We start from the raw sequence: 13,085 nt of genomic DNA on the forward strand, positions 1-13,085 counted from the left end.
ATCTGGGTAAAGCAAATCAACAGTTCCCATTGAAATTGATTTTTGTCTGAACACTACACAAATGTGACTGCTAAGAGGGTTTAATGAATATAAAGATGCATTGAAATATAGAAAAAATATAATTTGCTCATTAATTAGATCGTGGCAACACTCAAAAGCCTTTCAGCACTTGCCCAGCTAGTCCCTGGGGTCTCTCTGGTTGGGGTTGCTCAGGGAAGGACAAGGCACAGGGAAGGCACGCTGGGACCAAACCTCTTGGTATGAAAGTCTCTCTGGAAAACCTGGTGGGTCGTAAATGCTATTGACCCGTCATCCTCCTAAACATAGCCCAGGGACTGTAAAAATAAATAATCTTATAGATAAAAATATCTTACACACTAAAACCCCTCCTATTATTAATGCAGGCACTTAAAACCCACCACCAGCGTCTCCAGAGCTGTAATTGCTGCAGATAACCGCAAGCCCGGTGAGGGACCATCCCGCTCCTCGCAGCCGGCAAAGGAAGGTCTGGCTTCCAGCAAGCCAGCCAGGCAAGGCGAGCTGTCACCCCTCCCTCTGCCAGCTCTTCCCCCTGGCAATAACAGAGTCATTAATTAATGTTTGTACAGCGCTTTGAAGATAAGTGCTGAACAGAAGTATTATTGTAGATGCGATGGGGTTCGTCCTCACCTCGTGCAAGCCCCTCTCTGCAAGGAGCAGAGCTGCCAGCACTCCCTGCCCGGCTCATTTGCCCCCAGAGCAGGATGGTCCCAGTCCCTGCGTTCCGAGGGGCAGGAGCAGCCCCGGAGCAGCCCCGTGGGCTGGCAGGGGAAGCCCAGGCAAGGCCCAAATGGCAGGCGGAGGTGTGAAGCGGTACTTCCCCCGGCATCATTTGATACACATCAAACATTTTAAGCGGGGAAAAGAAATACATTTGAATAACTTGTTGCACTCATCAGTATAATAGCTGGATTGCATGCACATTACCTTTAAAATAATATGAATGCATGAATGAAATAGTCCCACTATCTGTACTTAATTTGTTTTCTTTATTTACATGAAGAATATTGCTTGTTGTATGCGGTTCCCCAATGCACAAGGCCATGCCACTGCATATTCCTCATGGGTTACAGAACTGGATATAAGTAATTACTGACAACGGCATTATGCTGTAGAAACTGTTCCCGTGGTGTTGGTAATCACACTGAAGTGACTGTTCTATTACTAAGAATAATACTCTGCTCTCTCCTCCTTAAGGCTGGCTGCATGATGAACTGTCATAGGGAACTATTTTGTACACGGGAGAAAAAGACATTTTGAAGCTGTCAGAGCAGCAATGGAATGAGGAGTCCGCCAGCCCCCCTTTCATCCCCACGTTATGGTACCCCAGCTCCATTCATTCAGGAGATATTTTAAATATCTTTTTGACCACTTCTCTTTTTCCTTAGTGAATTTCTAGTAAGACGTAACTTTTTTTGAACTTTGTAGCATGTGCTGGGGGATGCCAAAGTTTACCGGCACAGAGAAGACGGAATTCTCCTCCTCCCAGAGAGCCCGCAGTGGCAGTGCCAGCACCAGTGACCTCCAGAAGCACCCAGGCTCTAAGTCAATCCCAGCTGGGGATATTAAGTGCTCAGCACCGGGGCAAACGAGGCCCTGCAGAACTAAGCACTGGGAAGCAGATACAGCGGTGTTCAAAATTAGTCCAGGGCTGAAAATAGAGCCATAAGGAGAGGGCTGCAGGCAGCCTGGGCTGCAAGTGTGCACGAGCTGCTCCTCACTGCTCTGCCGGGCCCGTCCTCAGCACTTTTGACCATTATGCAAATTTTGCAAGGATAACAGGAAAAAATTCCCGCTGATTCATTTGACTGTCCTCTTTCGCTGCTCCTGAGAGCGCAGGCAGGAGCTGTCGAGCAAGACTGAAGGCAAGGAACGTCTTCCCAGGTAGAGCCACCCACCTTGACACGCTGTTGAAGAGGAGGGGTGGATTAGCAAGCGCTCCCCCAGCAACGCTAACGAGCAGCCCCGGCAGCAGGCAGCTTGGTCCTGCAAGATGTGGGTTGTAAACCAGCCAGAGGGAAGAGGAGCGCAGTGTGCACCAGACCAGAGTGGTTTCTTCTTGTTTGCTCCGTGGCGGTGCTGCCTGGAGCAAACCCATCCGTACAGTGTTTATGCTGTGGGACTGGGGTATGGTAAATCTTACCTGATTGCGGGCAGCATTTGAGGAGCTGGTGGAGGGAAAGGCTTTATCTCCTGGTAATAACTGTTCTTTTCCTGGGGAGGGGAAGAAAGGAAGTCAAAGATGGGAAATCACCACTTTGGAAAGTTTGATGAGGCCTCATGGAGGAAAGTAAACAAAGCAGAAATCCGGCTACCCAGCGTGCCAAAATTCCCGAGCCATAGACCCTCGCCCTGCTTTTTTGCTGATTTTAGCACTAAGAGCATTATGTGATGGGTAGAGACATCGCATGGAGTCCTCCTTCTCCATAAATAGCTACAGGAAAACAGTGAAGCATGGGCTTCACACAGTCTCTGGCAGATGATACGCGTTTTCTTTCAACTGAAGGTGCTTTTTTGTAATGCTAAGGGAGAATCCTGATTCCTGGCTGGCCTTTCCAACTGGAAGGTGCTGGTTTGTGCCTCTGATGGGTCAGGTCTCGCTTTCTCTACATACCCAGGAGGTATCTCCACCCTACATGATCCCAGTACACAGCACATTTATATTTCTACAGACCATACATTTTTTTACAATATCAATTTAGATCTGATGTCCTTGGGATGACAAGGGACTGGCGTCCTTGTTCTACACATAGTCTCCCATACTGATCAATGAAACATGGCGGAAGAAACCGAAATCGCAGGCTTTCTTCCAGTACGGCAGAAAACAAGCACGTGGGTTCAGCTTTGTTACATGTAATAGGTGTTGTGTTTGAATATGGTAATTTCTTAAAGGTATGGCCTCCAGAGTTCTGCTGGAAGACAAGTTGCGCAGTATTTGTCAGTTCACATGTACACCCACTCTGAATGGTTAAGGAATCCAGGAGACTAACAGGAAAATTATTTCTTATAGAAAAGCAATGTATTAACATTTTCCAGAAGCAAAGCCTTGAAGCATGTTTAGTGGTAGAGTACAGGAAAGAAACAAGTGGTACACAAATTAAAGATGAATTTGCTGCTACTGAACATGGGAGAGTCATTTATCTTCTCATGGAAAAAGCAAACAGGTTTAGCAATCCACTGATGAGCCTCCCATTTTAAATGCAGGCTTTTTATCCCCAGGACAATTTTGAGGATGCTGATGTGGGATGGTGCCAAGTTCTTGACAAACCACTTCATCATCACCTACAAAGTTTCCCGAAACACCAATTTCAGCTTCCACTTAAGGACATGCAAATGCCCTAAGTAGCAGAGTTTCAGGGTATTGCCACAGAGGAAGAAGTGGCAGCACACTTCACATGTGACTGGAGGACAGCGATACACAAACGCCGATCTGGAGGGTAGCGCCGTGTGTGTGAAAAGGGTAGAACAAGAGGTAATTCCAAGGTCAGGATCCTACATGCAGCAGAAGCCTGTAAAAGGAGAGCATTCTCCTTACCGCTAGACTTCCCCCTGTGCTTTTTCTCCACACTGTTCATTTTCTTGAGGCAAACTTTTCCACTTTTTTATTCAGAGAGTTTCAGGGGTCCGGGTAATACTGGCTTGGCTTTGCAGAGGTAGTCTGCCACCCTCTTAGAACATATTTCTAAGTGCTTCTGATAAGTTTAACAACTGGATCCATTCTTTACCTCTAGCAAAAATACATGGGAGGAAAAAGTAGGTCAGTTTTCTCCCGGTTGCACCTTTACCCTCGCATACCAGTCACCTGCTCTAAGAGTCAAAGGGCCATTCTGTTTCTGCAGTCCATTTAATGCCCGACCCACTACATAAATGAAAACATTCTTCTTGAGTTTAAGGGGATTTGGATTGGGCCTTAATGCTTAATCTAAAAACAAGAGCAGCTTGTTATAGTGATAACGTCACAAAATGACAGCCTGTGAAAACTGTATTGCAAACCGAACTCTTTGAACAGAGATTATAAAACAACTAGCAAGTTGTTTGTGAAGGATATCTACTTTAATTGCATACAGCCTTGCAATATGGAAGAGTGATAGAGGCTGGAATAACCTTTGAACGTCAGATTGTATTTCCTGATGACACAGAATGCCCTCCGCTTGCACTTTGAAAAGATATAGGGAAATAAATGTTGAATCTTAAGACAGACCCAAATTAATCTTTAATGATTTTGAAACATTTATGTAATCTACCAGTTACATGCAGCAAAAAATAATTTATGAGAATCATAACAAAGAAAATTAGGTAGAATAAGGTCAGTCTGCTATCACTGTTGTGCAGCTAAACTTATAATCACATTTTCAGTAGCTGGATATTAAGATAATTCATCTATCCAGCACGGGCATTAAAGGCTTGAACTTCTAGTCACTTAATCACGTAGCTTCACTTTTGAGATGAGCCCTGAAACTCACTTGTCAAGCGAGTTAATCTGCAGGATCTGGTTCTGATCACAAACGCAGTGCGTGGCACAGGGTGGGATGAACTCCGGAGGCTCTCCGTGGGACCAGCAGGACACTGGCCTCTGGACTGTGGCTGGTAGACAGCGGTGTCTAACGGCACCCAGCAGCACGGCCTGAGGGTGATTTTGATAGTCTAACTGCACCCAGCAAAGAACAACAACCAACATACTATACCTGTCAAACGTTTCTTGCTGTTATCTATGGAACATGGCAAAAACCTGGTGAAGAAATTCTCTATTTGCTAAGAAATACGCAAGATGCATACGCCACGCTTCTGCCTGAAAACCATCTTTGACATCCTTCGATCGTCAGCAGGTACTGACACATCAAGTCTCGGGGGAAATTATTTGCAATAACTTGAGGAAAAGTATCGCTGATTATCAACCAATGTTTTGTCAGGCATGGCTGGCAGCAGAGAGAGATCTCGACCCTTCACGCGATCAAGCGAAAGTCTGATTTTACTGCAGCGGAATTTATTGCGTACCTCGAGGTTTCCACGGCTATAGCGATTTGCAATCAAGAGACAAAGTTTCTCGGGCACTCCCGTGCTTCCCTGCGCGCAGACGGAAGCCCAAGCGAAGATGGCAACGGGTTGCGAAGGGGCTGCCGGCGAGAGGAGGGGAACAACGGGCTGTCGGCGGCGGGGCTCGTCCCCACGCCGCTCACCCCAAACCCCCATCCCGCAGCCCTGCCCGCCCGCTGCTTCCCCAAACCCCCGCAAACGGGTTACGAGGGCCGCGACGCGCCTGACGGAACGGAGGGCGAAGAGGCCCGAGCCGCTCTCGTGGTTCACCCCGCTTTTAACCAGAAAGGGCTCCTTTCTCTGTCACCGTCACCGTGGATCCCCGGTGCTCGGAAAGCGGAGCCGGGGCCACGAAGCCGCGGCGCGGGGTCACCACCCGTGGAGGCGGCCGGACTCCCTCCCTCCCTCCCTCCCAAGGCGGGAGAGGCGGACCCTGCGGCCTGACCAGGCCCGGCAGTCGCCCTCTGAGGATGCGAGGGCTCACCGGACCACCGGCAGCCCCCCGTCACCCACGGGACGGGGGCTCCCACGGACGCCGGGACCGCGTCCTGCTCTGCCCGGGCCGTGAGGCGGCCGGCCGGGGCGGGGGGGGTGGGTGTGTGTGAAGAGACTCCCCGCGCCGCGCGCGGGCCGGTTCCCCGTTGCCCCGGCAACGGTTGCCTAGCGAGGGCCGCAGGCGGCCCGACTCTCCGCGCCTGCGCATTAAGCTCCCCCCTCCCGCTCACCGCCCGCCGGCCCCCGAGGCCTGGCGGAGCGCGCGCGCGGGAGGGGTGGGGCCCCGCCTCTTTTCCCGCCGAGCGCGCGCCGCCCCGGCCTAGGCCCGGGAAAGGAGGAGGACGGAGAGAAAGGGGGGGGGGGGGGAGGAAGGAAAGGAGGGAGGGAGGGAGGGAGGGAAGGAGGGAGCGCGCGCGCGCGCGCCCGCCCGCGCGCGAGGCGGGCGCATGCGCGCGCAGCGCGGTCCCGAGCGTTGGCAGCCCCGGCCCGGCGGCGGCGGCGGCGGCGGCGGCTCCCTCCTCCCTCCTGCACCGGCGGCGGCCCCGGCCCGCCGAGCCTCTTCCTCCTCCCCGCCGCCTCCCGACGAGCCGCCGGGGCCGCGGGCGCGCTGTGAGGCGGTGCCCTTCTCCTCCTCCTCCCCCCAACCTCCTCCGCCCCGGGGATGAGGCAGCGGTAGCGCGTAAAGGTGAGGCGGCGGGGCCTGTAGGCCGCGGGCGGGCGGGCGTGAGGTGAGGGGGGGTGGGGGGGAGCGGCGGCTCCCGAGTGCGGAGCAGCCTCCCCGGCGGCGGGTGGGCTGCGCCCCTCTCCCTCCTCCTCCTTCTCCTCCTCCTCCTCCTCCTCCTCCCCCCGGGTGGGGGCGGGGATGCGGGCTGGGCCGCGGCGGGGAGGGGGAGCCGCCGTGTGTGTCCCCCCCACCCCCGCTTTGCCCTCCTCCGGCGCTTCCCGCCGCCCGGCGGGGGCGAGCGGTGCGGGAATGGGGGTGCGAGCGAGAAACCTCTGCTGCTTCTCCCGGGCGAGGCGAGGGAAGGAGCCCCAGGTGCTGCCCGGGGCCTTGCCCCGGCCCCGGCCCCTGCCCCCGGCGCGGCCCCGCGGGGCGGGGGCGGTGCGGGGAAGGGGGGGGGGGGATGGCCGCGGTACCTGCCCGCATTGTTCGGCTGCCAGGCGGCCGTGGGGGGGGCGGCGGAGGGTGCGCTGGGAGGGTGGAGAGGGAGCGCCCCAGCCTTTCTTTATTCCAGCGGTCGGGCAGGTGATGGGGCTGCTCCTTTCTTCTGTCGCTAACGCCAGCTGGTAGCCTCGGCAAAGGGCTTTTTTTTCCGTGAGCGAAGCCCTGTCTTCCCTAAAAAGGGATGCTCGCTCAGGGCTCGGATGTCTTTTGATTTCCGAGTGGATTTTAAATTGCTAAATGAGCCCTTCCGAGGAAAATCCTGAAGGATGTCGGGCCTGTGGCGTTCAGCCCGCCGTATTGTGCCTGGTGTAACGCACGATGCGTTCGGCCGGCTCCTCTCCTGTGCCGTTTTAAAAATGCGAGGGGAGCGATTGCTTGTGTGAAAGTCCGCTGCCTTTTGTTTTTGTTTTAGATGGTGGATGTTGATGTTTGTGCCAGTGGAGATAGTACCAGAAGAAAAATGGATGCCCTGACAGATAGTGCAGTTGAGATTGTCCCTTTGGAGCTCTATGATTCAGCCAGAGCAAAAATAGCTGCTAATCTACAATGGATCTGTGCTAAAGCCTACGGAATAGGTAAGATTGCTTTTCTCAGGAAGTCATTCTTGATTTTGTTCTTGCTTTTTCGGTCTCCCCTGCCATTCCAGAAGTAATTAAATTGGGCTTGAATCACCTTTGTTTTAAATATCAATGATATGACAGTCTGTTCTCTTGCAATATTACATGTTTCCTGGTACCTTCGACAGGAATAATGGAACTGCAAGAGGTGCCCTGAATCAGCAAACCTAATGGTAAACACTCACAGATTGTGCTTGTGAAGAATGCATACCTCAAAATGTTTAAATCCTCATGTTAGCTAAGTAGACTTGCTTCCACAGAACTGTATGTCACTGCTTGCAGGCCCCAAGTCCCTCCAGGCTGTGAAGGCTTTAGTGTGTTTCCTGGTCTAGTCATCTTGGCCAAGGGATGCTAGGACCTTGATGCCCTTTGTATACTCAGTTAGGACTTTTTTCCTGTCACATCATGGTTTTGGTTTCAAAATGAACTAAAAAGCAATGCATTTATGATCACCAACATTCTTTTATGTAAAAGAAATGTCGAATGAGCAGGTACGGTTTGTCTGGGTTCTGTGACATTAAACAGCAAGTTGTAGGTGGTAGAGGAGTTCTTTTCCTCATGTTGTCGTAAACCTTTACAGTCAAACATGGAAAAATAAAGATTCTTGGAGTATCGTTTGTACAGTATTTTCCTGACATCTATTGAAATTTGCTTTTTTTGTTTTGAATTAGATCTATCTGTCTGTTCTGAATTATTGTTACTAGATACATCTTGACTTTAAGTAGCTTCATTATGGAGAAATGTGATAGAATATTTGTGGGTTTTGTTTGTCCAGAACAAAACATATAATAAAAATGTATACAGAATCTTGTTTTGGAAAATGAGGTAGCCCTGTTAATCTTAAGTCTAATTCACCAAACTCATAATATGCTTAATGGATTAGCACTAGCTTACTTTGTGACAAGGCTGAAGAAAAGCAGTCCATTCCTGTAGTTAAATATTAATCCTTGTTGGAATATTTTTCTGAATTATTTTCCTTTTTTAATATTTCCAGCTCTTTCAGTGTTCTCATCATCTTAACGATTGGGGGGAAAACAGAAAATCATGGGTTTATAATGTTTAGTATTAGGGAAGGTATTTTCATTACAAGCAACAAGAGGCAAAAAACCCCCCTTTATCAGATGACGTTTAAAAAATGTGGGAGTTTTGGGAGGGTGTTAGTATGTTAGTAGAACGTTGATAACTTAAAAGAACTGAACAGGCATTTCCTCATGTAAATATTTTTCAGTTGCTGGAATTGTTTGTGATGTTTCCTGAAGACTTTTTAGTGATCAGAGATAAAATGGGTATTCCAGACATGGAGACACACTATTTATATTATGACTTTGTTTCGAAAGAAAGCTAATCCCAAATTAGAATCGACTGGCATGGATCCTGTGCTGCAGAGAAAGCTTTGTGGCCTCGTGTTTCTTGGTGTAGTGTCTTCTGGGGCTCCAGAACTCGGGGTTGTGCCCGTACATCTTGGATCAGTTAACTGGTTAACAGCAAGTCTGTTTATGCACTTGACAACACAGGCTTACATTGAATAAGCGTTTGGCTTTCTTTTGACTAAAAGCTAAAAAGAAAGCCACCTTTCATAATGACAATGATGTGATCTCTAGCCTAGACAAGGTTGTAGCAGTGTTTGCCAGTTTTTCTACTTGCATTTAGGCTTGTTCAGATTACATTTTAATAGAAATTAAATGCTGTGAACAGTAGGAAGAAATATTTTTTGCTGGGGCTTTTGGTGTTGTGTTGTCGGTTAGATCCAGCGAGTAAGGTTTTTTGTGTGTATCTTTGCAGGACCATGGCCCATGGAAATTTAGTTTGATTTTTGAAATGGCTCCTGCAAGGCATTGTCACATAGTAACCCTTACGTCAGGAACAGCATTGCAAAATACCTAGAAATTTATAAGCCTCTTTAATTCATAGAGAGATGGGTTTAGAAAGGTTTCCTATGTGATTATCGTTTTGAATAATATTTGAACGTAAGATATTACTTCTCTCTCAGGCTTATGTTTTTGTTTTAAGATATTGGATATTGTTCAGTGAGTCTTGGGCAGCTACCAAGCAATTGTGAATTTGTTATACAAAATCTCACTAGGCAGGTGAAAGTTTTGGGGGGCTTTTTAGACTTAGTTCTGGTCAATTTGGTGGGAAAAAAATGCTTCTCTGTTTATAAGGTTAAAACACTCTCTTATGTTCTAAAGTAATTCTTATCTGATAGGGTTTCCATAACTGCCTTCAAGTGGCTAAGTAAGGAGTGATTTTCTGAAATGTTAGGTTTGGAATTGATGTAAACAAATTGACGTAATTTTGTGCCTTAATCTTTCAAGTGCTGGTGCATATCCTGGATTTCATTTTCATCTGAGTAAGGCTAAGCTCGTGCTGAAGTGTGGGAATGGTCAAAACCAGAAATTTGATTCTAGCGTAGACTGTTGCTAAAAGTCATTCATCACTGCAGGTTTTACCTGAAACTGGATTTTCTATTTGCTGTTGCAGGATATTTGAATTCTCCACATCTAAGTTGGCATCTATGTAGAAAAATTCTTCATCCTTTCTTTTTTTTCTCAAGGACAAATTACTGAGAGCATGCATGGCACATAATTTGGAGTTGACGTCCTCGTTTGGGTTTTGTTTCATTTGATGATGCATTCCTCCTTTTTCCCCTTCTGGCCATGAGAAGAGAGAATTTTGGTGGCCAAACAACCGAGGACAGCTACTTTCTCTCTTCAAATACTGCTAGTGAGACAACCCCTCTTCTTGCATAGGAACTGGGCTGGCTGGCTTATGTCTGGAAGCCCATAGCCCCTTCTGTCTGTCTGTGGTGGCTGCCTGGTTGTCACAGATGGACTCCAGAGGGAGGTCTTACAACTGTTTGTCTGAATTCCAGAAGACAGAGAGGAAGGATGTTGTGAAGGAAGGTGTTTCCCTGTTCAGTGTCGTCCGTCTCCCCAAATAAATCTGGGAGTACTGACATGGATCGCTCTAAAAGTCTGTGTGCAAACATCTGGAAACCTTCTGTACACTTGAAAGATTATAAAGTCCATTTAGCTGAGACAGTAGTTTGAGGGAATGGAATTTGATTAGAACAGAATTATCTTTTTCATCAGCAAACTTTGATTAGAACCAAATGTGTGCTGTAAGGAATTCTACTAGCAGTGTGAAAATACAATTCATAACATTTAAGTGGCCGAGGAGCAAGGGTGCCATTGAGTTTGTGGAACTTAAGTTCACGGGAGGTGAGTGTGGGAGGTTTAGAGAGGCTTGGCAAGCTGTCCGTGGGAGAGATCACTTTTTCGCAGTCAGTGGAATGAACCAGATTGCCAAGCAGTAACAGGGCCACGCGCTGCACAAAGCTGAGCGGAGGGAAGTGGACCTGGTCCTTCAGCGCCACTGTCCCCTCAGGCTCTGAGCAGCAGCGGTCAGAATGGAACACAACTAGTATGTTTTCATTTGGTACCACTTGGGAAAAGAGACAATGACAATGAAAAATTGTGATTTCTCAGCAGATCTAGTTAGTACAGCATGAATTTATGTATAGAAACTGTTTTCCACCATCATGGTTATAATGTTAAAATTTAGATATGGAAGGAGTATATGGAAGTTTTTCAACGTTGCAGCTTGCTGTGAGCAAGTGGGTTGTTTGCAACCCTTTCCATAACAAATGTTGTCGCTTCTTTAAAACAGTTTGTAAAATTTGGATTTTTCAGAACAAACTTGCTGCATTTTACTTATTTATTAGGGCTAGGAGCTTTACATAGTTTCCAGACTTAATGCTAACATTAGCCTGAGACCTTTGGCAAGATACAGGCAGGAAAGCCAAGGAGTAATGTAATGCATTGTAGGGGAAATGCAAGTTGTGGCTTTTTTTGGTCTTTGAAGTACTTAATACTTACCTGTTAAATAAGGTTTTACAGTACCGTAATAGCTGCCCACAGTTACCGGTTTGGTAGAGGCAGTGCGAGCGTGTTTCCTGGGCTAAATTCCCTAAATTCCTGGGTTCCCTACTTCTTGTCTTTGTCAGCTTTCTTCTCAGGTCCATAGTAAAAATATTTTTAAGCAAGCTGTTGTGTTTTGCAAATATTCAGTAGTTAAACATTTGTTTCTTTAATGATGCCCATTTCATAAACACTAAATATTACTTGTGTGAAGTTTACAGGGGTGAAGAATTCCATAATTATTATTTTGTCTCTTCTGCTTCATCCAGGTTTGTGGCTTTATGCTTGATCAAAAGATATGATAATGAGAGTGCGGTCACTCTCACCAGCAGTATACAAAATCTTTAGCTTGTTTTTTTTTTCTGCCTGTTGTATGTAAATTTTCAGGTGTAGTGTTATAGATCACTTACGGAGTTTATAATACAGTTCTGTAATGAAAACCAACAAAGAATGTTTTTATTATAATGCAGGTGGTCTTAGTTGCTGAGAACGTGTAGCTTCTGCTCATGATCTGCAGCTTAGAGGACATCCATACAGTACTAAATAATTCTGTGAACAGATACTGATACTAATGAAATCCCACTCAGAATTTGAATATGCTTCGTTCTGTTTACCATGATGCTTTGGCTCTCTTTCCATGTGAAACCAGTTCTTCATGCTTCTGGAGGTAAAATAAGATCTGGGGTGTATCCACTTCTCCAGTTCAAGGGATAAGTCAAATTTGTACAGATTGCTGTATTTTTCTTTATCAAATCATAATCAAGTAGTTGTCTTTGAACAGGGTTTTGTAAGTGAGATGATAAAGAAATGGTCCCTACCCTAAAGTGAAGAGAGTCTGGCAATAATTGTCTCTCTGACGGTTGTTAAAAGTGAAATTATTTTTGTAATCCTGTAAACTATGTTGTACGCAATGATTTATGCTTGGAACGGACAGGTTTTTTGAGAGATTAGAACTCGTTGATATGATGGACGGACCAGAAGAATTGCTTCATGAGAAATTATGGCGGTTTATTTTTGAGTCCTTCATCTCTTATAAAAATAGCTGGTAGAGATCTCTCTTCTAGTAGGCTCAGTAGAGCAAGAACAATTAAAAGTTTATGCTGCTGAAACTTGGAAAAAATATGTTATTACTTTGTTTTTATAAGTGTGGGAAACAGCAAAAATGAGCATTTTTGCTCTATAGTAAGCTGACTGCATGCAACCAAGTAACATGGTATAAAATTTACATAAAATCCATGTGTGAAAGAGATCTGGTCAACTCCTGTTTTGAGTGTAGCGTGGTAAATTCTTGAACAATTCTTGATAGAAAACTTAGGACAAACTGAATTAATGATTTATGCCTTCACAGATCTGATTATCAGGTTATGTGCCATTGTTTTTAAGTTACTATAAAAACACTGGTAGTTTTTAAGCTTTATGTCTTTCGAGCACCTCAGTTTGCCTAAAAATGGCAACTGTACAGCTTGTGTTGAAGTTGATGCTAACATTTTCCTGGGGTAACAACTTAGAAAGCACATTAGGAAAAGCAGAAGCTATTTGCAAGCTTTCCGATAACATGCAGTAGTAACTTAAAAGCGGCTTCCTTTTGGAATTATGATGGTATTGGACACCTTTTTATAAGCAAAAAAAAGGACATGGTTTAATTGGTTTTGGTTTGCTTTGGTATGATTAGTTAAACTTCTCGAGCAGAAATTTTTGTAGAAGTTAATTTTTCATGTTGATTTTTCTGAATTCCATAGCATAAATGTGTAAAAATACAAGTTTTAATGGACAGAATTTTTCTAACATCTAAGTTCAGTTATAGGTCATGAAAGT

The 13,085-nt window shown here is 46.4% G+C and overlaps 1 protein-coding gene across 5 annotated transcripts in view; it reads left to right on the forward strand.

Moving 5' to 3' along the window:
* The first annotated feature begins 5,963 nt into the window (after window positions 1-5,963).
* The window catches only part of CAMSAP1 (calmodulin regulated spectrin associated protein 1), a 28,746-nt gene continuing 21,624 nt past the window's right edge, over window positions 5,964-13,085 (forward strand). For 4 of the 5 annotated variants that reach the window (XM_069771144.1, XM_069771147.1, XM_069771145.1 and 1 more), the window contains exons 1-2: window positions 6,464-6,604; window positions 7,146-7,308. In XM_069771144.1, the coding sequence (XP_069627245.1) occupies window positions 6,542-6,604; window positions 7,146-7,308 (226 nt within the window). In that variant the 5' untranslated portion in view covers window positions 6,464-6,541. Of the gene's footprint in view, window positions 6,254-6,463; window positions 6,605-7,145; window positions 7,309-13,085 lie in introns of those variants that run through there. The other variant, XM_069771149.1, reaches the window with a different exon arrangement.

The sequence above is a fragment of the Haliaeetus albicilla genome, chromosome 26 (genome assembly GCF_947461875.1).
Source record: "Haliaeetus albicilla chromosome 26, bHalAlb1.1, whole genome shotgun sequence".
Lineage (NCBI taxonomy): Eukaryota > Metazoa > Chordata > Aves > Accipitriformes > Accipitridae > Haliaeetus > Haliaeetus albicilla.